General features: G+C 43.2%; 2 protein-coding genes across 3 annotated transcripts in view; both read left to right on the plus strand.

Moving 5' to 3' along the window:
• The first annotated feature begins 1,077 nt into the window (after positions 1-1,077).
• RSPH3 (radial spoke head 3) lies at positions 1,078-9,725 on the plus strand. The gene is made up of 8 exons (XM_063390221.1): positions 1,078-2,242; positions 2,379-2,469; positions 3,735-3,876; positions 4,406-4,551; positions 5,108-5,311; positions 6,334-6,496; positions 7,552-7,638; positions 9,042-9,725. The coding sequence occupies exons 1-8, from the start codon at positions 2,037-2,039 to the stop codon at positions 9,230-9,232; spliced, it is 1,230 nt and encodes a 409-aa protein (XP_063246291.1). The 5' UTR covers positions 1,078-2,036; the 3' UTR covers positions 9,233-9,725.
• A 1,315-nt stretch (positions 9,726-11,040) lies between these two features.
• Positions 11,041-25,024, plus strand: part of PLAGL1 (PLAG1 like zinc finger 1) — a 46,132-nt gene continuing 32,148 nt past the window's right edge. The window contains exon 1 of one of the 2 annotated variants that reach the window (XM_063390222.1): positions 11,041-11,195. The gene's annotated coding sequence lies outside the window, so the exon portion shown is untranslated. Of the gene's footprint in view, positions 11,196-11,270; positions 11,827-25,024 lie in introns of those variants that run through there. The other variant, XM_063390223.1, reaches the window with a different exon arrangement.

The raw sequence follows: 25,024 nt of genomic DNA on the forward strand, positions 1-25,024 counted from the left end.
GAGTTGAGTCGCTGCCATTCAACCAGTGAACATATCAGGTGAACAAGAAATTCTCCCAAAAAGTGAGACACCAGCTAGGGCCAGCTTAGCAAAATGAACTTCTGATGCAACACCTTCTTCACAAGATTTGTAGTCAACTGGGAACAGGCAGCTCCTCAGGAATTCTGGCTCCAATAGTTACAGGCTATCTGACATTTTTAAGGCTATGCTGCAGCTGTTTTTCACATGAAGAGAAACACCAGATCCCTAACAATCCTGAAAAGGTCTACCCAGATTTTTAAGTCCCCAGTCTAAAACCAGTATAGCCAACTATATAGCCAGATTTAAATGTTCAGTGAATATGAGCCAGATCTCCAAAATCAAAGGATTGTATTGGTTCTGGTCAAATTTAAGGACCATAGTGCTCCAGCTTGGCTGGACTGAGAATCCATTCATTAACTTTGCTTGCCCAGCCACAAGCAAATATTGAAGGACTGCTCTCCCTTCCTACCCCAGTGACACTTGCACTGTACTTCTGCAGGCCCATGTCCACCTGTCCCACCACCTAGCTAGCAACAGTGTAGTCAACACAATTCCCACTCCTCTATTGACTCTGCAAGCTGCACAATAATGAATTACAAAAATACTATTTTCTCCCCCTTGCCTCCCATACTTGGCATTTTGGTAGTTTTTGTTTGTTTGGGTGGGTTTGTTTTGTTTTTGTTTTTGTTTTGTTTTGGGTTTTTTAATTTATTTTTTTTTTAGTTTGAGGTGGTTTTTTAAACTTGTTTTTCAAATAGTTTCTCCTGCTCCACAGCTTTCCTCATGCCTTTGAGGCCTCCTGTGAAGTACTCAGAGCTGCAGTGGAGCATCGATGTCTGCAGCAGTAACATAACTGAGCTGAAAGAAATAGAATTTAACACAAGAATTATGTTTAAACTAAAGGTTTCAGAAACAAAGGGCATGGGCTATTTTATATGCTAAGTCTTGCTAAAAGAACCAAGGCATAGCCTCACCCACATAGGTTAAAACAAAAGGCCATCAGTATATCCCTAACCTTTCAAGGCGTTTATGTTTCTCTTACTGGAAATTTTTCACAGGAGCTGAAAACACGTGTTCATGATTTGCCCTGGCAGGGAGTGCAGCTCACCACGGCTGGGACAGCATACTGAGGACTCACCTCAACCTCTCCCTGTCATCACAGGACACCTTTACAGCAGCCAAATCTCCAGCTTGTGTGGAAAACACAAATTCGGGGTGCAGCTGTTCGAGCCGGTACTTCCAGGACACCGGTACTTAAGCCACCACCACACCATCCAAGAGGGTTTCGCGACCCCCTCAGCCAACCTTTGCACGCCAGTGCAGGTACAGATCGAGAGAAGCCACCTTGCGTTTCCCTGGAAAGCTGCGAGCCCCTGTGGAGTTATCCCGGCGGCGGCGGGAGCACGGTGACACCTCGCGGTCCGACGCCCTCATTGCCTCGGCGGGGCGGTGCTGCCGAGCGGTGCTGCCGAGCTCGACCCGCTGTGGGTGACGGTGACGAACCCGCTGTGGGTGACGGTGACGGTGGCGAATCCGCTGTGGGTGACGGTGACGGACCCGCCGTGGGTGACGGTGACGCTTCCCCAGCGCCCCGCACGGCCCGGGGCTGGGGCTCCGTCCCGCCAGGAACAGCTCCCTGGGCGGGAAGGCCGCGTACAGCAAAGCGAAGGCTCCGGAGTGACCTGTCCGCGGTATTCCAGTACCGGAGAGCCGACTGGAGAGGGGCTTAGTACAAGGGCATGTACTGACAGGACCAGGGGGAATGCATTCAGACTGGAGGAGAGTAGATTTAGATTAGATACTAGGAAGACATTGTTTGCCGGGAGGGTGGTGAGGCGCTGTAGCAGGTTGCCCAGAGAATTCCCCACCCTGAAAGTGTTCGCGGTCGGGCTGGATGGGGCTTTGAGCACCCTGGTCTGGTGGGAGGTGTCCCTGCCCGTGGATGATCCCTAAGGAGCCTCCCCGCCCGAGCCACTCCGTGACGCCCCGCACGGCCCGCGGCCGCCGGCCCGCGCATGCGCCGCGCGTTGCCCGGAGACGGACGCCGTTACCGCTCCCCGAGGCGCGCCCGCCCCGCTCCGAGCCGGAGCCGCCGCACGGAGCCCACCATGGTGCCCGCCCGGCCACCCGAACCCTCCGACGTGCCCTACAGCTTCTACAGCCAGCCCCGTCTCCTGCCCTCTCGCCCCAAGTACCGACAGCAGAGCAATGCCGCCCAGAGGTGAGTGCCGCTGTCCGGCGGGCCGCCGCCCCGCCGCCCTCCGCTCCTTTCCCTGGGCCCGGCTCCCTTCCCGAGGAGCGCAGCCCCCGCCGGCCGGGGGGAAGCCGCAACCGGCGCTGTGTGTGCTGTGCCACAGGCAGAGGAGCCCGGCGCACCACTGCAACATCATGATCGACCCAAGAGTGGTGCGCGGAAACGTCCTGTCCGTGCCCCCGCCCCCACCGCAGGTATGGGGTTCTTTGAGGTGCATCATGTTACAGTACTGTTGGAAAGCCAAAGGTAGGGCAGCAAAGCTGCTCCTCAACTGTAGTTTTAACTACCGAAGCTGTAATTTTACTTTCAATGTTTCACGTAGTCACAGGTTCCCCAGTTAAACCAGCCTGTGCCTGTTTCCAGCTCTTCTTTAAAGCACTTAATTTCATATGAACTTCTGCAGATTAGATTTTTTACCACCCCCCGCTCCTCATTAAGTACTTGATGCTTTTATTTTCCTTCTCCATTTCTCTAGTGTAATGGTCCTGAGCAGAAGTCATTACTCGATAACCTGTTATCATATGCAAGGTGCCGTCAGGGAGAATTGCAGCTCCTGGGAAATGGAGCTGTGGGGTAGACCTTGGTTTATCCTACCGCAGAAGCAGAGCTAAATGTTCCAGCTGTATGCGAAAGCTGCTCATGAGGATGCCAAATTTTGTTTGTATTACTGCTATATCCTGATATAATGTAAATCATTAGAGTGGTTTGGATTGCAAGGGACCCTGAAGATCATCTAGTTCCAACCCCCTGCCACGGGCAGGGAGATCTTCCACTGGTCCAGGTTTCTCAGAGTCACACCCAAAAGTGATACTTTGTTTTCAGAGAATATTTCTACACAGATGATTGGATCATATACGAATTTAAAGCAGTCTGTATTTTTAAATTACTATTTGAAAATAGCTTTGTGTTGTTCAGTAGCCACTTCTTAGAGTGAATTTTACGTAAGTTTTGTTTAAGAAGTTCAAAGCTGATGTTTATCTCAATCCATAAGCAGAATACTGAATTTAAATGTTATTATGAGTTTCTTTTGTTTCATCAGCAATAATTGGTCCTATAATTTTTATCTAGCGAACAATTCTGTTCACAATATGATAACTGGATGTAAGTCCACTTGACCTCTCAAAATTTGAAAACATACCATTTTAATATACTTTATATAACAAAGTTCTGTATATAATATTCACTTTCAAATAAGAAATTAATTAATTATTACTCTTAATATGACTTGTCATTATTATGTGCCTGTAGGCAACTAGCATAACTTAATTTCATGCCATACAGTCTTTAAGTCAACTGAAAATTTAGGGCCAGGACCCAGGAAAGTAAATCCAAAATACTAGATAGCTAGCATTAAAATTGAAGAGCAACCTTCATTTTTCTGTAGAGGCAGCTGAGTATCATTTTCAAGTACAAAGTGTATTTTGTTTTGTGGGGTTTTTTCTTCTTCACCCCTGCTCAGAGTACCCAGCCCAGTACCCTTGGGGTTAAAAGGCAGAGGAGAGCACAGAAACAAGTATTGCCCAAAAGGCTTACACAAGAGCAGATTCGACCAGGAACGCCAGAGCCTGTGAAGGGCAGAGAACATGTTGCTGTGCAGACAGGTAAAAGGTTGCCTTTTTTTTATGTATGTCTGAAAACAAAAGCTTGCTGATCTATTTTCACTTGCTAAATTGGTGATGAAGTTGGTAGGATCACACAGTTTAAAATCACAGAATGCTGGAATCAGAGGTTCTAAACTTGCCTAAGTAGTGACATTTTCCCAGAAGGTCAATTTTTCAGTATGCATTCTTGAACACTAGTCAAGACTGCTTCATTTATTCTTTCCATTTTCAGTGAAATTAGAGAACTTTCATATATGCTTAAAATTGAAGGTCTTAAAACTTTTGCTTAAGGTGAGCTACCATTTTGGGAATCACTTCCACAAAGTGCACCTGACATTACAGAGAACCCAGCATCAGATGGCCTTTGCAGCAAACTGACCTATGTTTTGAGAAGCCTTTTTTCTAACTTGATAGAAAACATTTTATTGCACTCTTTGGATGTAATTGAGAATGTAGAGTCATCAAAAACAGTTGAAAGCTAAAATAAAAGGAATCCCACTTTGAGTATTCATTGTGCTTTTGTTTCTAGAACTGTATTTGGAAGAGATTAGTGATCGGATAATAGAGATTGATGGAGAGTGTCAAACAGATGAATTTTTGGACAGACCACTCACTCCACTCTTCATTCCAGCTAAAACAGGAAAAGATGTGGCCACACAAATAGAAGAAGGAGAGGTATGAAGTCAGGTCCACAAGTGCTGTCAAAATATATCTCCCATACAAAACACATTTCTGATGCAAAATTGAAGTAGAAACAGAAAGGAACTAATCCTCACAGAACATGCAAAAAAGCCCAAACCCAACTCACCAATGTCTGCTTTGAGGTTAAGTGCAAAATTAAGGAAGATGTGTCTCCATGTGCACTGGCTCTGCTGCTTTCAGCTAAGCTATACAGTGTTGAGAAATGTTCTCTTCTGTAAAACATGTCCAGCCCAAGAAGGGATTGGGAACACAGAAATAGGGTCCAGGCGAGTGTTCAGCTTTTCCCTGGCGTCCCCACAGGGGCTGTGGGAGGGTGTGTGGTGTCTCAGTCCAGCCCACTCACCACTTAGCCCCCAGCAGCACTCATGATTCTCTCTGCCTTAGCTGACACTGGTCCCCCACCTGCACTTCTCCAGCCTGACTTCGGTACAAGGGCTTTGTTCATCCTCCTTTTCTCCTTGCCAATTTTTGTTAAGGGTAATTGTGATCAAAGGACATTTATCTCTGTTTCTCTGACTCCCATCCTCAGTTGTTTGACTTTGACATTGAAGTTAAGCCGATCCTGGAAGTGTTGGTTGGGAAAACAGTTGAGCAGGCTTTGCTGGAAGTCATGGAGGAAGAAGAGCTGGCCCAGCTGTGGTCACATCAGCGAGCCTTCGCAGAGCTGCGTAACGCAGAGTTTGCTGAACTGCAGCGCTTAGAGGAGCAGGACAGGCGAATCAGGGAGGAGAAGGTAGGACTTCCTAAGGGAAAAGCCTGTCTTGAATGCTGTCAGAACAGAGAAAAACATTTCCAGTACTGAACAACAGGCTGTGACATAAATTGGGTATGCCCAAAAGGGTTCTGTCACCTTTGACACAACCTAAAGCATTTTGATGACATACAGCTGCGCTCTGCCACTTGCTCTCATACAACAGCAGCACACTGTTGTGTTTATCTGGAGCAGTCATGCTTGAGTGGCTTGGTGTAGCTGGACACCTGGTCAAAAGGCCAAAGCCAACAGCATTTTCTTCTGTACCTGTTGCAACTGTTTCTTAAGCCTTTTCATTATAGTAAGTGCTAAACTAAACAAATAGTCAGAGTGCTTGGAAGTAAAAGAGACACCTCTACTACTTCCCTTCCCTTGCTCTGTGTGCACACCGACATCTCAAGATTGACAAGTATTATGCTATATTAATAACATTTAGTAAATAGGAATAAACAGAAAAGACAAGTCTAAATTCTTACTATTCATCAGCCTTGTATAATTTTGTTTTCTAATGTTTTCCTGAACCAATTTGATTTGTTCATGCAATAGGGTATAATATTGGAAGATAAAAATTTGGGAAATACTTATCCGATTTCATCGCATTCCAAGGCAAATAACCAGCCTGATCTGCAATAATAAAGCAAAAAGCAATGAGATTAATGTGTACTGAGGCATCAGTGAAGGGTTTCATTTGGCCGGTTGCGATGCTTTTATTTTACAGACTTGCCAAAATCAGAAAAGGAATACTACAGAAATGCGTTTCCCTGTAATTTGGGGTATTTTAGTACTCCGTAGATTAAGTACAAACTTGCTTTCAAGCACTCTTTCATGTGAGGAATTTCAGTGGAAGTTAGAGGCTGCAAATGCCAGGTAGAGATCATAATTATCTGTACTTTTTACTATCTTTGCTATTTATGGGACACACACTGTGATAATTCTTCAGAGTCTAGATCAAAGGAGTTGTAGCAAAAGGCCTCTAAATTTTACATGCATAATTGCCTTGACAGGAACGTCGCAGACTGGAACACCTGGAAAAGCTGCGGAAACAGAAAGAGACTGCAGAGAAAATTGCAGCTCGGGCATTCGCTCAGCGTTACCTGGCTGATCTCATTCCCTCAGTCTTCAACAATCTTCATGACAGTGGATTTTTTTATGACCCTGTAGAAAGAGGTTTGTTTTGTTTTTTCTTTTTAAATATGTGGGCAAAGTAATATAAAGCTCAAAACAACCATGAAACATAGCATGTTATCCTATTATTTAGAATAATGTCATAAGAATTTATTAATTTACATTTGTGACTGAACACAAAAAACATGATTGGTCATCTGTACAAACAGTGAAGAATAAGCAAGAGCTGACAGTGTCACAATGAGAAGAGCTACTTTGGAACTGGAGAGAAATAAATGGGTGGTTAGGATTGGGAGAGAGAGATCCAAATTGAAGTACATGTATTTTTATAGAATAGACAAAGAAATCAGCATGTCATTCTGAATGTTTTTAATTATTATCAGAGCAAGGGACAAATTAGTCAATTAGAATTAGGCCCTGAAAATAATTTTGGAATTGTATATCAGTGACTTCTAAGCTCTTAGAATCATCAGCATTTCTTATGAGCTACCTTGCTGCACCCCCTTTCACCAGTCTCTACACGGGCACAGACTGCAGCTTGGGAATGATTACACTCTCTCCAGAGTAAATCATGGGGTCAATGCAGAAATGGAATGCATTTTGCAACCAGGGCAGGCTTTGGGATCACAGTGTACAAAAAGTGTAATTTGAGAAATACATAGGTAAGCAAGAGCTCCTTAGTCAGACAGGACAAATGCTTTCAGCAGACCAGAAGCCAAATGTCTTTGGAAAGCAAGGCAGGAAATGTTATTCTCCTGACTTGTTCAGGATAATTATTTGGATCTTGCTAGAACATGACTGTCTGTGTATCTCATCTGTGCTAAGCTCTTTGAAAGGGCCAGACCCCTTTGAAAATAACTGGAGTTGAGAGGACTCTGCTCCGAGTCTAGGATCATGAACCTCAGTAAGAGAGGCTGGAGATAAGACATCAAACAACATCTGAGAGATTTCATCTCACCCTGACAGAGCAAGTGCCTTTCGGCAGGGGGGGTTCATCCCTTAATTGCTGTAGCAAATAAAAACAGCCACCAAGTCTTGTTGGTCATCCTTTATAAAGTGACATTTTCCCTTTGTTTCTTCCTGCCAAATTCTTACAGATATTGAGACTGAATTCCTTCCATGGCTGATGTCAGAAGTAGAAGAAACACTACAGAAGAAGGTTCTGGGAAGGACGATGCTTGACTGTAAGTTACCAAATCCTGGAATGCAGTCTGGGCTGCCTGATGTTCTTGATTGTTTTTTTGCTGGTCAGAACAAATATCACATTTATATGGTCACTGTGGGTTAAGGTAGGACATGGCATTTTAGGAAAAACTCCAAGTACCCATGGGTTTTGTGTTGAGGGTTTTGTTTGTTTGTTGGTTTGGCTTTTTTACTATATTAACATGTTTTAATGTTGGAAAACTACTAGTACATATGACTAAGTAACTGATTTTCAGCTGAAACAATGGAAGTGTCAGTCATGCTGCACTATCCACTCTTCTGACTTTTATTGTTTACGGTTTGTTAATTCTGGGAGGTACAACACATATGTCAGGAACAGAATGGTTAAAGAACAGAATTCTTTTTTTCTGCTATAAAGCTTCTACTTTCTCTGTGTTACACAGCCACTGCTTCTGTAGTGTTCTCTGTAGTGCACTTGATTGTGCCAGTGGGAACAGAAAAGCCCATCTTGTGTACTGTCACATGTATACCATGAAAGTGTCTTAATTTGCTTGTGAAGCTCTCAGAGCTATGGATTATGCTGCTGCATGAAAGGAGGATGATGGCACACCATGGCTGACTGAGAAGTGAGATGACCAGTATTTTTCATGAAAACAAGGGCTTATCTCCTTAGCAGTCAATAATCGTGTCCTTGCTTTTGAAATAGATTGAAGTATCAGTCTTCTTTGGGCTAGTTCAAGCTAAACATTTGGGCTCTTTTATTAGTTCAGAGGCTGTAGTTGAAACACCTGAAAAACCTGGATTCTGTCTTGTGTAGAAACACAAAAGTATGGTGTATGTATGCCCAGCAGTGTGCTCCTAGACCAAACCACTTTTTAAACTAGAATTACACTGGAATTACATCTTCAACTACAGCTTTCCTCTTGCTGGGATTTTGGGGTTGCATTGCAATTGTGTTTGCTTCCTTTAGTTTATTTTTAGTTTAATCAGGATCCTGAATTTTATTTGTTAAGGGATAATATGATTTGGACAATCAGAACTAGTGTGTTAAGTATTTTATGCTGATATATGTGCCAGTATGTACACTCAAGGATCACTTCTTCATGTAGCTTTTCAGAAGGAAGGAAAATTTCTCTTCAGACAAAAATATTGTATGTGACTACTGAATAAACATCCTAAGGAGAATAGTGCTGCAGGATACAATATAGATGAGAATATCTATCATATTCTTGTTAAATCTGTTAAAGTTTTTAAACAGATATCATTGTCTTGCTCCAGCCCTTAGGTATTTCTTAATTTTTAGAGTTATTTCAGGATTCTTTCCCTATTTAAGGATTTATAGGTCAGTAATATATACAAAAAAAATCTCAGACATTAAGAGTTTTTCCTCCATGGTTGTAAATGGTGGCTATCTCTGTTTCAGCCTTGATTCGTACGGTGGTTGAAAAACGCTTAGATGAATTTAGCCATCCACCTCCATCTGAGCAGAAAGAGGCACCTGCTGAAGAGCCTGGGGAAACAGATGCAGCTCCTCAGGTGTCTAGTGAGGCAGATTCTGCTGAACAACCACTTGCAGAGAGCGAAGAGACTGATCCACCTGTTGCTGAGGAATAGCCTTCAGATTCCACTTCTTCTCAGAAGAATAAGGTCAAGAAGAAACAGCGGATTTGGAAACTGAGTAACAAACAGGCAAGTCATCAAGTAAATGGAGGCCAGTGGCTTAGAAATAAGCAATTAATTCCTATCTATTTACAGATATTGTGCCCTAGCCATGCTGAAGGATGAACCTAATCAAAAGTAGAGCATTAAAACATGTTTTCCATATGCTGGAATCGCTGATTTCAGGCTACTAGAATCAAGAGAGAAGTTACTAGTGCAATGAATGGCACGGAAATTCTGTCCCCTTTTACACAACCCAGTCCATCAAAACCTGGGAGGTTTATGGCTGAAAAGTGATGCTGTCCCACACCCTGTGATGGAAGGTCATGAGAAGGATGTTGAGAGCGTCATAATAACCTTTGCAAGTAATTTCCTTATTGTGAAAGGTAGTTACTACAGCAATTAAATAAATTGCTTTTGACTCGTGTTAGTCTTGCCTCACAAATTTGAATGACATCTCAGCAGGTAATAGAGCCAAAGTAGGTGTTCCTCAGGCTTGTCAGGTTCAAAGAGTTCCCTGCCCCTGAGAATTTCTGCCTGTGCAAAATCCTCCTCGGATTCCTCTCTTTGAGCCTCTCCTGGAGGTGAGGGACTTGAGCTACATGTCCCGTCTCGGTTTTCTTTGTAATCATCTTTTCCTGCGGTTCACTGGAAACACTCCCAAAAATGACTGCCGAAATGTGCCTTCACTGCCATGTGTAGTTAGTTCTGTTCACGGGCCAGTTCCTCAGGTGGGGCAGTCCCCCTGACGGAAGCACATATGTGCTACATTGCAGCAGCACCGTGTGGTTGCTGGGTCGGTGCTGCCAGCAGCAGCTGTCCCCGGCAGGCAGGCAGGGCCACAGGATGGACAGCTCTGCACCCACGGGGGCACGGCGGGTGCCCGGGGCTCTGCAGCGCCTGGGTGTGTGCGGGCAGGGGGAGCGGAGAGCGGCCGGAGGGAGCAGGCGCTGCAAGCACTAGAGGGCAGGACAGCCCACGGCAATGCGGCTGGAGAAACGCGGTGAAGGACACTGCTGGTGTCACCTGTGGCATATTGCACACCCTGCTCTAGTGACGCCCGTCTGAACTTCCCTCCTCTGCTGAATACCAGTGGTGTCGAACTTTTGCAAAATTTACTCATTTATAGTATGAGGAGTCAACACTTGAATCACCCAGTGCATAGGTGATAGAATGACACTGGCCTATAGAATAACAGAATAGTTAGAGTTGGAAGGGGCCTTATAGATCATCTAGTCCAATCCCATGGTTGCCATGAGCAGGGACATGTTTCACTAGGCCATCCAGCTTGGTGGTAAAGGAGAAGGTGGAATCATGACCCCTGACAGTACAAGAAACAGACACTGGTCGCTTCAGGGGATGTGCACACACTGCCCTCCCCTTCGGCCTGCTGGGACGCGAATCTGCAACTGAACCCCAAGGAAGCAAAACCGGGACGTGTGTGCAGGACATTCTTAATGCTGTGAGGTGCCATCCTGTGAAGTTAGCCACCAGCACTGCAGGTCAGGACGTTCTGTGGATCTTCACAAGCACTGACAACTCTGCGGCCCCGGCAGAGGCAGTATCGGCGGCCGGACAGCCGCGGGACCCGCACTCCCCCGAGAACAAGCTTCCCGCTAGCGCCGCGGCAGAGCGAGCGCTCGGGCACCCCCGGCCCGCCCAGCGCCCCGCTCGGGGCTCACCCCCGCCCCGCGCTGTCCCGGAGCTCCGCAGGGGCGGGGCGAGGAGGGGACGCGGCGCGGCCGCCCCTCGTCCCGGCCCTCCCCCGGTCCGCCCGCCGCCGCCAGGCGTCTCCCCGGGGCCGGGCACCGCCGCGGGGACGGGAGGAGCCGCCGCCGCCGCTGCCGCCGCTGCCGCCGCTGCTGTCCCCGGCCCGGCGCTGGGGGAGCGGGCGGCGCCCGCGGAGCTGGGCCATGAGGTGAGCGGGGCCGGCGTGCGGGGCCGGGCCGGGGGCGCTCCGCCGTCCCGCCGCGGTGCCGGGGCGCTCGGGGGAGCGGGGGCCCGCTCCGGGCGGGGCGCTGGGGGGCGGGCGCCGAGCACCGGCGCTGTCGGACCGGCCCCGCTGGCGCAGGAAAACTGTGCCACAATGTGTCCGCCTTCAGGAGGAGAGTTTCGTCTTTACTTATTTATTTTCCGCTTCTCCCCCTCGACTTTCCCCACGCCCCGGCCGCGGTGCAGGCTTTCCCGCTTGTCCGCCCGCAGCGCCGCGCACCGGAGCCCCGGGATGGGAGCCCGCTCCGGCCCCTCTTGCCTCTGGGCACAGAAAGGCCGCAGGACGGCGAATTTGGGGGAGGAGGGGACATCTCCTCTCTCCTTCGTGCCTCTCTCCAGCCCCACGGCCCTCACGGGGCTTTCAGGGCAGAGCGTGGGGCAGCGGGCGGTGCAGTGACCCGCGTGCGGCGGTGGCACCCCCGTGACGAGAGACACGGGTCGTGGTCCGGGAGGTTTGTTCCCGCGTGGAAAATCTTCTCCTAAAAGTGCGCCCGCCACTCGCACATGGGTCTCGACGCCTGCATCAAACCCCCGCCGACAGAAGCCGCCGCAGCACGGTTCGTTCGCACAGTTTTCCATCTTTCTTCAGGAGGTTGACAACTTGCTGAGGTCAAGCCTTGAGCTGTCATTGACTCCTACGGGACACATGACTTTTTTTTTCCTGTGAGGAAGAGGAATTTACTACATTATAGGATTTGTTTTTTTCTTAAAGTACTTAACGTGGTTAAAATTTAACTTTCGGTTGTGTTTAATTTGTCTGTTAGAAGTTTCTGTTCCTTAGTCAAATGACAGTTCATCTTTTAGAAAGGTGAATACTGGACAGCCAAACTTTTCTCTGAGGGCTGTTGCTTCCCTTGTCTGACTCTAACACAAATATGTTCCACCTTGCAATGCATGGCCAGTAAGGCAAACTGCTTTTGTAGAAGATATTTAGAATAGTTGATGAAGACCAAAAGTACTAGCTGCCTTTAAAATTTAAGTTTAAACACAATCTTCCCACCTCAGCTGATATTTTTAATTTATAAAGGACTACACAGGACAGAATCCAATCCATGTTTTTGGGTGCATGATATAGCTATATGCACGTTTGTGGCCACTTTGGCCACTGTGGTCTAACATGATGAAGATCTTAATGAATAAATATAAATGACACCTACATTCTCTTTCCAGGAGTCAGTAGCAGAGGATGTGCCTGGCATTATTACCAGGAGATTAGCAAATCCAGCTCTGACAGAATGGGAAGAGGTTCCCAGTCTGAACACTCAGATTGGATTGCATTGCAGTTGTAAAATTAACATCAGCAGGTATGACCTGATTCTTGGTTGCCTCAAAGCTTAGCAGAAAATCTGGCTGTTTGAAGTCTGAGATACCTAATTACATGCAGCAGCACAAGGTGTCAAGCAGTCCTGTCCCTTCTTGGCACCTTGCAAGAGTGTACCTTTTTTGTTGTGGGGTCTTCAGTATGCCAGTGACCCTGCAACGTCTCTGCTGTGCTCTTACCTTTCACTGGGGAGAAGTAAAGATGCTGTCACTGGGAATCTCCCCTCACTGGTCCTTCCTGTCCCTGTTGTTGGTTTGGAGAAGCAGTGCAAGGAGCACTGCTCTGCCTCTGTGCATGGGGAGTGGTCACACTGCAGAACACAAAATGGGGCTGTGCAGGGCAGGTGGCTCTGGCTGGAACACAGGGAGTCGTTATAAACAGAAGCACAGGTACAGTCACGGGATCAGTGACAAACTGTGTTTTCATTCCTCGATATTGTGTGTGCTTGCTGCCCTGGTGCCACCATATGTGCTGTATATTTCTCACCATTAGTGTGTTGCTTGCCCTGAATTGTAAGTCAAAGCAGTCAAAATCTCATTTACAAACTTAATGGGAGCTGGTATAGATCCTGGAGTACTGTAACTGTGTAATGGGCTGACCGCCACCACTTTTTGAATTGTTCAGTGCTCTGACATGTAAATAGGACCTGGTTGTTCTGATCATGCAGATGCTGAAAACTTATGATAGGATTATTTGTATAAGAAGCAGAAGATGGGACGAGAGGGAATAAAAGAGAGAAATAAGATTAGAAGGACTGTACCAGGTCCTCTGGACTTGTGTATCAGAGTGAGAACAGTAGTAGGAGGTTTGGAGTGTTTGGTACAAAAAAATCACATAAATACAAGAAAATAAATAATTATTTTTTAAAGGGGGCCATTAAATAGTGCAGTTTGTTCTCTAAGTTTAAGCAGGGCAAGTCACAAATTCATGCTCTCTAGCTAAAGGCAATACCTTCTATTTCCTCTAACTTCTATAATTTTCTCTGCATCAAGAACCTCCTTGTTGTGAAGTACTGTGAGCACTTGCTTGTCTTCTCTCAGTGCCTGCCCTTCTGCCAGGACTCATTGGAAAGGAAGCGTCGTAAGATAACTCCCCTCCCCTTGGCGATTGGGACACATTTAATCTACAGTGTATTGCCAGGGCTGGGACCTGATCTACTGCCACTCCCTCAAATTCTTTATTTCTTGACTGGTGATTAAACACCAAAAAACATCGACCCCCACTCCCCATAAGTGAATATGCACACCATACTTAAGGCAGTCAGTGCTGGCATTTTAAGTTTGATGTGTTTGAGCACTTGACCTGACACGTGACTTTACAAATCTGAATCGTCCTCTTCAGTAAAAGCAACCTGGCTCACAAAATATTTTCAAAACTAGAGTATTGCCAGCTAGTTCCCTAGTGGCCCCTCTGAGCTTTTATTTTAAGATGTTCCTGCTTTCAAAGATAAGCATGAGGCAAACAGGGCTGCTCCAAACACCAAGGGAACAGCAGTCACACACTTCTACTTCAGCCTGTGCCACTGTGCAGGCGGCTGCATCATTTAATTGTCACTAAACCCAGAAGAATCTGTTTGTTCTTTTCTTGTGTGTGTGGAAAGAAGTAGGAAATCTCTTTGAATGATGCCAAGGATACTGCTATTTTTTGATAACTAGCAGGAAATAACAAGAGCTAGGACAGAAAGAAGGTCAGTTGACTTGAATTCTGTATGGGAAAATCTTGAAAGTTGATCATAAAATTTAATTGCACACATATCCTGGGGATAATCAAATAAATATTTGCTTCTAATATTTTGCCTTTTTTACTGACTTCTCTCTATGTTCCAATGCATTCTTCTGTATATGGGCTATTTGCAATTTGCTGTGAAAGTGTGTTTTGGGTCCAGAATGTCTCTGACATGATGCTCCAGAAGCAACAGTTATTTCCAATGGACCTTACTGTCTCTATATTTTTCATATTTCCTCTTTTTTCTTGTTTATTCTGCTTGTACTGATGGATCTTTTGTAAAACGGCATGAGTTGCAGTGCTAAATAAGGATCAAGGATGCCTTTGTAAACTAGTTCTGTCTTGGAGGTCAGAGTAGATCTGCTTTTATCTTTCTGTGTCTTGAACCTAGAGCATCATTTTAGGAGAAGTTGTTTCACAAAAAAACTTGGGATAGAAAAATATAAGCTCAGGAAAGCACTTAGGAAAATACCAGTGTACAAGTATCTAACCTGTGCTAATATGCACAACACCAAGCAAATGTAGTGCATTGAGCAATATTAAACTTTGCTCTTCCACTCAGTCTCTTGTTTCCAGGTTCCTATTGCTATTAGTGGTGTTGAGAGACTCTTGAGAAGCAAGGATGCCTTCTGCAAGAGTGACACACGTCTGTCAGAGAGAACCACAACAGCAAGAGTCCCTTGTGATTTTTTGGTCATAAACTGTCACTGCAATTTTGTTGCTGTACTTTAGCTACAATGTTATTTCAATCACTGCAGCTGTAAAATGTGATGGACAGCTTTGGTTTGTCCTGTCCTGCAGACATAAGTAACTTTGAATTCAATATGGCTTTTTTGAGGATTACAAGAAAAGCACTGTAAAACTTAACAACAAACAAATTATTTATATAATATTAGAATTTTATTTTGCCAGTGTCTTGACAGGTTGATGCCCAAAGAAGACACCAGGTGTCTAATCATTATATTGTCCCGCAATAATAAGCAGTGGAAGGACCAGTGAAGCACATACTAAAGACCTAACTAAAGTATTCAATGCTCATTTTGTCCCCAGAGAGGTAGCTGTTTCTTCTTTTCCAGGTGGTATTACCTCTAGAATCATTGTCACAGATATGGCATGCAGAGAACCAAGAGGAGTTTGAAAGGAAGGGAAGTAGAGATGCTGAACAAAGACCTGGAAAGAGGGAGTAAGCATAAGGCAGAGGAAAGGTAGTAAAATGCTGGAAAGTATTAACTAAGAGAAAGAAGTTACTAAAAACATAACTGAAGTTTGATTGGCATAACAAAAGAGAAGCTCGTAGATAGGAGTACAAAACCCCCAGAGATTTGTTTTGTAATCATAAGTTCTATTTAAATTCAATTTTTATTTAGCCTTAGCAACCACCTTAACTTTCTGTGCAGAGAGGCAACCTTTGTAATGCTCCCGAAATGTTCCATACATGTTCTAGAATGCTTTCTGGCTTCTGTTTTTTTCTTATGTGCTGGGAGTCATGGCTCACCTGCATCATTGAGTAAAAAAAAAGACATTAAACCCTTTTAAAGTGATTAAGACAAACCAAGAAGATGTAACTTAATCTTTTTCTGTTTCAGCTGCACTTAGGTATCTCAGCAATCATCCATATTAATTAGGCAAGTGACTTACTAGCTCTCACAGTGAGAAAGAGCAGCAGATGATTTGCTTGCTGAAACACTAAGTTTCTGTATTCCCAGGGCCCATCCAAGAAAAGACCAGGGCTGCTGGCTAGAATGAGTTCAAATGCACTATGACAAAATAACTCTTCCCTCTTTCAGTGGAAGAGAAGTTTGAAAACTAATACATGGGATATCCTGAGTAGACGCATCATTTGCTTCCTGTAAAGCTGGCAGCCAGAGAGCCCTTCCTCATTCCAGTGGTGCCGGGCACTGGAAAGAGATCTCTCAGTGTTTGTCCTCAGTGGTGGATGCCAATGAAAGTAACAAAAAATGTGTCAGGTGAGGATTTCCACAGTTGGGCTGTTAGACCCCAAATGAAGGCGAATGAAACTTCTCTTGTCCAGAGAAGGGCAACAAAGCTGGTGAAGGGTCTGGAGCACAAATGAGGAGCAGCTGAGGGAGCTGGGTTGTTTAGACTGGAGAAAAGGAGGCTCAAAGGACACCTGACTCTCTACAGTGCCTGAAAGGAGGCTGTAGCCTGGTGGCGGCTGGTCTCTCCTCCCAGGCAACCAGCAAGAGGACCTTGTCTCAAAACTGGCCCATGGGAGTTAGAGGTTGGACCTTTGGAAGAAATTCTTCACAGAAAAGGTGATTAGACATTGGCATGGGCTGCCAAGGGAGGTATTGGAGTCACTGTGCCTGGAGGTGTTTAATGAAAGGCTGAATGTGGTACTTAGTGCCATGGTCTAGTGGACATGGTGGTGATTGGTCATGTTGCACTCAATGATCAGAGGTCTTTTCTCGCCTAGTTGATCCTGTGATTCTGCAACTAACAATTTCAGCAAAATGTAGCACAGCCTGGAGCACCGATTCATCACAAGCCAGTGAAACTGATACAAGTCTGCAAAATGTTTTGGTTTCAGTTAACTCAGGGTATTCAGGCAAAAATAAGTTTACTGGAAATATTTTGACTTGTTCATGACTCACTTGTTTTTGCAAATCTAACACTCCTTTCCTCACAAAGCAAGTAAATATGCAGGCAAAGCAGACATATTTACTGTAAAACCTGTGATACCAAAATTCTGTATTTCTGAAAGGTATTCTCAGCTTGCCCTTATTCAAAACCGTTTGAGGGGGTCAGGGAGCTGTTCATGTGGTGACACTCACAATGTCCTAGCTTGGAAACATGTTGCTTTGGATTTCTAGTTTTGCTTAGAACAAAAGCTTGGGGAGGCGTTTTGTGTCTCTTGGGGGTTGCAGATGGATCGTAATGATATTCTTGTCACTAGTTGTGCCCGGCAAGGCTTCTGGACCTAATTATTTCTCACATAGCAGCTGCCAGGGACAAGAATAATTTTCACACTTGGAAATCATCTTTATTTGACTTGTGCACATTTACATGCTGTTCTTCTCTCTAAAAAACTCCTAGCGTAAGTGATAGAAGGAATTGTCTCTCTTTTCAATGATTGAATTTGCTATACAGCTTTTTCACTGAGTCTGTGGAGGGTTTTGGCTAAAAAAATGCATCCTAATTTTTAAGCATTTGTTGAATGAAAAGAAGAAAGGCTGCCCTGGCCAAAACAGAGAGATTGACAAGATAGAAAACAAAACAAGGATAAATGGGAGATTAAATTGCTTTCCGCCCTTTGTCTTAATCTAATAGAAAAGATAAGGTTTGAATTTTTTTTTCCTTTAAGTTGTTCTTATTGTTTCAGCAATTTGTCAGTGTTGATGCCTGAATCTCAGAACACTTCAAGTCTTTGCAGGCTTCAGGACCTATACGGCCAAATATTTACATATTTTTAGACCTCTAGCAAAGATGAAATACTGACTTATAGAGTGTGTATGATGATGTTAGTGGTCATCAAAGTGGCCTGATTGAGATGGGATTGTGGTATCAGTCCTTTTAGAAGTAAAATTATCAGATTTTTGCTAAATGTTTCATACCACTTTTATCAACATCAAAAATCTCAGCAATATAAAATAATTTTAAAATAAGACATTACAAAAATGAGTATGTACTTCTTAAACTAATAGAAATCAGAGAATATAAATAAGATTGTTTTAAATATCTTTTACCCAAATCAAAACAGCAGTTCATGAAATAGTTGCAGACAATGTAGAATGAATGTCTGTTTTTGATCTGTAAAAATATCAGCAGGATCTATTACTTGGAAATTTTTTACTTGTCAAATCCACTAATTTTTTAGACTGTGTAAGTCTATGAATTATGTTTGTAGTCAGAGTGATAACTTTAGAAATTTATTAAATAATCATCTAATTTAGGAAGACCCATAGTTGGGTTGTAATTTTTAATATTGAATTCCAGCCTGATAGCAAAAATTGTCTGTACTTAGATATTATGGTTGCTATCATACTACTATATGACATACTACTATATGACTATATGATATACTACTACTATAACATCTACTTAGGTGTTATGGTTGCTATCATACTTTTAATAATATATTTGGGTCCCAGAATCTGAAATTGCAGTAAATTTTAATTTTAATATAATTTGTTTTGACAAGGATATTCTTCCCAAGTTGAATCCACAAAGTTTACTGAACAACTTAAGACAGCAGAATTGTGGTGAGTGTGACCTGTGCCTCCAGCACAGCACTGACTGTTGAATCATATGGATTCTCCCAATGTGAATATGGTTAGCAAGTCATTAGTGACCATTTATTAGAAACCTGTTAGTTTGTTATTAAGATTGTAGTAGATGTTGGCGATTAGAAGGTCATGGTGCATCAAGTAAAATACACTTAGGTAGCTGTTGACAGAAAACATCCAAGCATTTGATAGTGGGCACTTTTAGATAACCCTAACTTCTTCCACTTGCAGGCCTCACATGCTATATAAACATCTGACAGAATATTTTTATGTAGGTTTTTATAAATTACTAAAGCAGCTTTCTGGTAACTTGGAGTGCAAATGCCAAACAACTGAGTTTTTTCAGGTTATTTTTCATTAAGTCACGGAATCTTAGTAAATGGATGTTTCAAAAGTCAGAGTTGGAGTTAAAGAGGTCATGCATCTGGGTGAAGAAATGAAGACAGTGATCTCTCAGTGGATTTTCATAAAAGCTTAGAGATCACTTAGCTTGTTTTTTCTACGTTATTATAACTTTTCTATGTCAGAATCACCTTTAAATTAAGAAATAGTGTTCTTTGCCTCTGCTGCTAGAGCACATGGAGAAGTTAATCAGGTTCCAAGGCTGTCTCTGAAAAATGGGCATACAGACAAGTGACTGCAATAAAAATGCCAAACTGCTGAAATGCGAGGTGTATTTTATATCAGCCTGCACTTGGCATTCATTAATCTGTGGTGCACCATATTCCAAGCTCTTTATTTCGTATTGACAGGGGAATTAATGGGGACTTGTTTTTAAGGGTTTTTTTGTCCTTCTGTGGAGGTAGTGGCTCTTCCTTTACCAGGCTCTACAACATTGACCTTGTTATCCTGTTTTCATAATTCTTTTCGCATTCTCTTTCACGAAAATAAAAAGAACCTTGTGTAGAGAAGAGACAGTCTCCTTTAATTTATTCAAGTTTCAGTTCTGCTGGACAAAACAGTAGAACAACATTGCCCTGCAGGATGAAATTTTAAACAAGCATGAACACTGTGCATGTAATGCCACGTTTTTTGGCTTCTTGTTGAGTAATGTGCAAGAAGTGGCATTGAATCCCAAACAGATTTGTATACCCTGCAATTCCAGTCCAGACCTCGGAAAGGCAGGAATCCAGTTATAAGTCTGTGTTACCAGTTGTCAGTATGGGAGAACATGAGGTTCAATTAATCTTTAGCTGACAGTGGGGAGCAACATTTTATCTCTCTTTTATTGGAGAAACAGGTTAGTGGACTGAATATGAATAGTCTGCATCTATATCTGCTTTTATTCAACAATAATCTATGAGCCACAATTTGCAGACTTGCAGAGTCATTAAATGGCTTGATAACCAAAGGAAAACATAAGGGAACAGCCAAGTAATATTTAGGAACATGTGTAGCTTTCATTATTAAAGCATATATGCGCCATTTGGAGGATTTGGATATTATTAGAGTTGTGCACCATAGACATTCTAGGCACTACTATGAAAATATAACCCCTAAAACAAACATACCTTTTAAGAAAAGGCAATAAGAAATCACTCCTCAAGTTACAGTTTTGATCCAATAGAATTGGTCCCTGACAATTAATGTGGTGGCAATTTCAGTAAATTAGTTCTAATAATTATCCCTTGCCTCTGTACCGTATGAAGCGGTAGCTTGCATTTTCCATGCAGTGTCCCGCTCCAGCCAGTCCACGTGTGTGCACAGGAGGGAAAGGATGTGGATGGTATTGCTGCCGAGTTTCCCACTGACAAGTCCAGCTGCTATCCCAAGGAAATCTGAGCTTGCAGGTTGAAGCAAACAAATGGAGGGATGTTACAGGCAGCTGTTAGCCAGTATAAGTCCGTAGCTTTACTTAAATCAGCTCCTACTGTTTCTCTGACTTGAGTATTAAGTTCTTAGTGAAAACTTTGTTTATGCTTCAGAGTTTTAAGATGTATTCTTGTTATCATTGCCTACTTCAGGCAGCTCAAGCAAATCTCTGAAGTATGAGGCCTTTGGGAGTGGAGAGGAAAAGGAAAACATTTCTACTAGCCAAGAAGCCGTTAACAAACAGTGAGACATATTGTGGAAGAGCGTTAATTATGCTTTTCTACATAATTTATGTATAGAGACATCCAGCTTTTATGAAGCAACTAAAGAGACTAAGCTGCTAAACCCTTTGGAATCACTGTGAAGATCACTTTGCATCTAAAATAACTGAAAAATACCAACATTCTTGGCCCAAAATCCGTTTTCAGATATTTTCACTTCCTCACTTTTACAAGTTTCTGAATGAAGTAGTCATTTCACAGCACTGAAATTTGAAACTGCTTAAAGTGTATGTGAGTGAGAAGTGGAATTTGACAAAATAATTTGAATATAAGTGTTTTTATAATATAGCAGGAACATTACACACTGCATCACCTTATTGCAATAGTGCTTAGGTTGCATATGTCGTAGATGATGTGCAAGTTTGTGAGCATTTTGAGGGTGGGAGGTTTTAGATTACCACAATCTAAGCAAGATCTATGAGGAAGGTGTTGGCTTCTAGATGACAAATCTGTTTTTATGATTTCCTGAAATTTACTGACATTGCCAAAGTACTGGCTAAATTTGTATCCCCCTCTCTGGTCACAGGAGTGACTGTTGCACCATGTGGGAACTTGTCTGTCTGTCTCTGCTGTGGGTTTTGCTCACCACATTTGGAAAGTTTTTAGCTGCTAGTGTGTGTTATTTGTATCAAACTTATGAAAGAAGTCAGTGTTAAAAGCCAGGTTTTTGTCAAACCTTTTTTGAAGCCACAGACTTGTTGACTCTTTGGGGACAGCTGCTTGAGGATGATGCAGGAAAGGGACAGGAAATCTCCCTGCTGACCAGCCTGTCCTGCAAAGGAGTGGCAGTGCCCTTCTTGAAATAGGTATTGGGATGCAGGCTTGAAGTGATGAAAAAGAGTTTAGCCAAGGTATTGAGGGAGAGCAGGAAAACATACTTTTTCACGTGACCTTGTACAAGTGGGTTTGGTGTTTATTTTATGCTGGGGTTCAGTCCTGAGTTTCAGCCAGTAGAGCAGAGTCCTCTCCAAAGGGCTCATTGAAATGGAAATGGTTTTGCCCTGCTGCTGTGGAATGCAAATTATTTTAGGAATGTTCCTGGGTCTTGAGGCTTTCTAAAGCTCACACTTACAAGATTTTTTTAGCTCATTTTATCCAATTCTCATAAGAAAATTAGGATCCAGAAAGATGATTGGTGCCTTGATCCTGACCCAGCAAAATATGAAGTGTAGGTTTGTCTTCATGTGTACAAATAGTTTCCTGCAAGTCAGTGGTGGGAAAACATGGGAAATGCAGAATTGCTCTGCTGGATTGCAGTCAAAATTCTGAGTGCTTTGCAAAGCCAAACAACAAGAGCAATCCTCAGTAAGGCAGGCTGGCATGAGATGCTGTTTGGTATCTTTCCCTAGGATTTTGTCTCTCTTTTGTTACTATCTCTTTTTAAAGATTCTATATAATAGCTTTTCTTGTTATCAGGGCACTGGAGATGGGCAAAGACTTGTGTTTGATGCCTTGTCTGCCACAGGTCTTTTGCTGACTAAAATAGACCAGTGTCAAGTGATACAGGCTGGGAAAATATGGTGAGAGAGTGCCATATTTCAGAACAGGAAGAATTTTCATTGAAACGTGGAGTGGGATTTGTTGGTCTTTGTGTTTCTGGTATCAGGGCACAGGATATAAGATCTATTTACTTTTAATGGAATTTTTTTTTTCTTTGAACTGAAAACAGACTTGGATAGATTAGGTGCCTCTGTCTGGACCATATTTGCTGATGCTACATGTTGAGGTGATCATAACCAGGTTAGAATATTGACTAGTTGGTGGAGGGAATGGTAAGGCAGGACTTTTTTATGTATCCAAATTTAGTGCTTGGTATAGCTTTGCAGAAATGTTAGTCAAGGGATCCAAAAATTTTCGATAGGATGACTCTTGAAGTCCCTGGGAACTGACAGGGCTCTTGGTTACATGCATACCACAGCATTTAATCTGTGGAGATGTATATATAGTTATAAAGCTTCATTCAGCAGCAGACCAGCTTATGTATTTGTATAGTGTCTGTGTATCTGTACACATAATTTAAAACTTTACCATGAAGGTAAACTAAATATCTTTAGTAAATACATTAGAGAGAGCATCGTTGAGAACATGACTTTTGTCCACTCAAAGTCTGCCTAATGATTTTGTACAATTCTTTTACCTCTGCATAGTCCTTTGTAAAAGAGAAAGACATTACATTTATAATTTGGGGTTTCCCTTTTTTTTTTTTTACATTCACAAATAAGACTTACTTAGGGGGCTTCTGCGATACTAGTGAGCCAAATTTCTGATTGTGGACACAAGCTTTCATGTGTTGTACTGCACAAGCTTTTTTGCTTAATCAAGGGAAAGCTGCAGAATCTTGTACATGAAGAAAAAGATGATGGCAAAACAGTTTTTTTCTTTTGTAGTTATAAAATAAGACCATGACTTGAAAAATCCCTCAAGTTGGTTATAAAAGTACAAATTATGCTATTTTATATTATAAATAAAGTAATTTATAATTTCATCTATTTTGCCAGCAAGGGACTCTACGTGTGGTAGATTAAAAATGCACAGAATATCACTGTTGATCAGTGACATCAAACAAATTATAAGTTTGATGAGTTAGTACTTAGCATGCACTAAATCCTGATGTGGAAGTACACATGGGACACAAACTTCAGAAAATCTGCGTAGGTTTCTTTAGATGAAGATTTTTGCTATGCATATTACTTCTTCCCTGTTAGTACTCTGTTAATCTTAAGTAATTTTTACATCACTATGATTTTCTTTCCTGTTCATGAATTTGGGAGAAGAGAAACAATGTCAGCAGTTAGCCCAGCACAAGCACTAGCAGTAGCCAAAAGAACACAAGCAGGGACACTAGTGGAATGCTAATGCCATGGGGATAGGTGCATTGTCTCCTGAAGGTGTTTTCTTCTGAGGGATTGCAGCCTGAGTCATCAGATGTGCTGAAAGTTAAACCCCAGCAACTGATTTCTGTGGTGGCGGAAAGAGAGTCCTTCCTGATTTAATCTCAGTGTAAGTAGGTTAAGTGTGGTTTTCCTGTCACGTCTTTGCTTGTGTATTTTGGACATCTGCAACTCTATTACTTACCATAGATACCCTGAAAAAATACATTTACTTGTGTTTTACCTTGACTTAGTTAAAATATGATAAAAGATAGTTAGATAACAATGTCACTTGCATGAGGCTGTTGTGAATCTGTAAATGAGTTGTGCTGGGCATTCTTCTGAGTATCCAAGGAACAGCAGTGTCCCTTTTCAGCTGCATGAGTAACGTGGACAGATGACTTCACATCATAAGATTAGTCTTTTGATGACTGGTTAATTAATGTGCCTCTTTGGTGGGCAGCATGAAACTGAGGTGGATTTAGGGGCTGTATAACGTCATCACTACAAAGAGTATGCCTGTGTAAGAAATTCTGTAGTAACCTCTGAGGATTTGGTGAGGGGCAGAATCTGACTGGTTGTGGGTTCATAACTCACAGTGGGTTCATAATTCAGAAGCTCTGATCCAGGTCTTTGTCTCTGCATAGCATAGGTCTCTTGCAGGCAGTGTGTTCTCTTATAATCTGCAGATGGAATCGTGTTGCAAGCACAAGGGTATCACGCACAGTGTGAATGCTTTTCTTGTTGCTACCACTTACGTCTCTTCCCATATCTGGGCCTGCTTTTCCCTTGGCTTTCTGTGGCATGATGCCAGGGAAGATAGATCTTCTGAAAGAGAGGTCAGTGAAAGAGCTCTGTCACATGAACCCACATAAGAATCCTTGGGTGTTACACGCAGGGCAGCTGGCTTGAAGAACAAGTTGTAGTCCTGAGTTGCAGACATTGCAAAGGTCCCTCACACGGCAGTTTCCTGGCTTCCCCTGCCATGGAGTTTGTTGTCTCTGGTAAAGATGAGATTCAAGCCCAGGGAACAAGTGCTATGTGGTAAAACCTTGTCATCCTCCTAGAACTCTGCAGTGACCTGCAGCAGCTGTAGAAGGTGGAGTCTTTGCTGCCCTTCTTGCTGCCTCTCAGTGTGAACCACTGGTAAGAAAGGAAGTTGTCAAGGCCATTGCTGGCAGCCTTCAGGGATGTCTTGTGCATCATGAACAGCCCCATAGGTCCTGTGCAGGCTGGTTTTCCTTGCTCTGCATTTGCTTGTGGAAGTCACCTTTCCTCTGGTGTAGCAGTGACCTTGATCCTCATTGTAGGTCCTCCTCATGAACCATACCTGGAAACTGCTGCCTGTTTTCATTACTTCCATGTCTTTTGCACCAGAACAGAGGAGGTAACAGGCATTGCCTTTCCCACTGTGGACTCTGGACATCTCAGGGCAGTCCCACCACCATCATATGTATTCTAAGTCATACATGCCCACAGCGTGCCCACTACAATCACTT

This window comes from Prinia subflava, chromosome 2 (assembly GCF_021018805.1).
Source record: "Prinia subflava isolate CZ2003 ecotype Zambia chromosome 2, Cam_Psub_1.2, whole genome shotgun sequence".
NCBI lineage: Eukaryota > Metazoa > Chordata > Aves > Passeriformes > Cisticolidae > Prinia > Prinia subflava.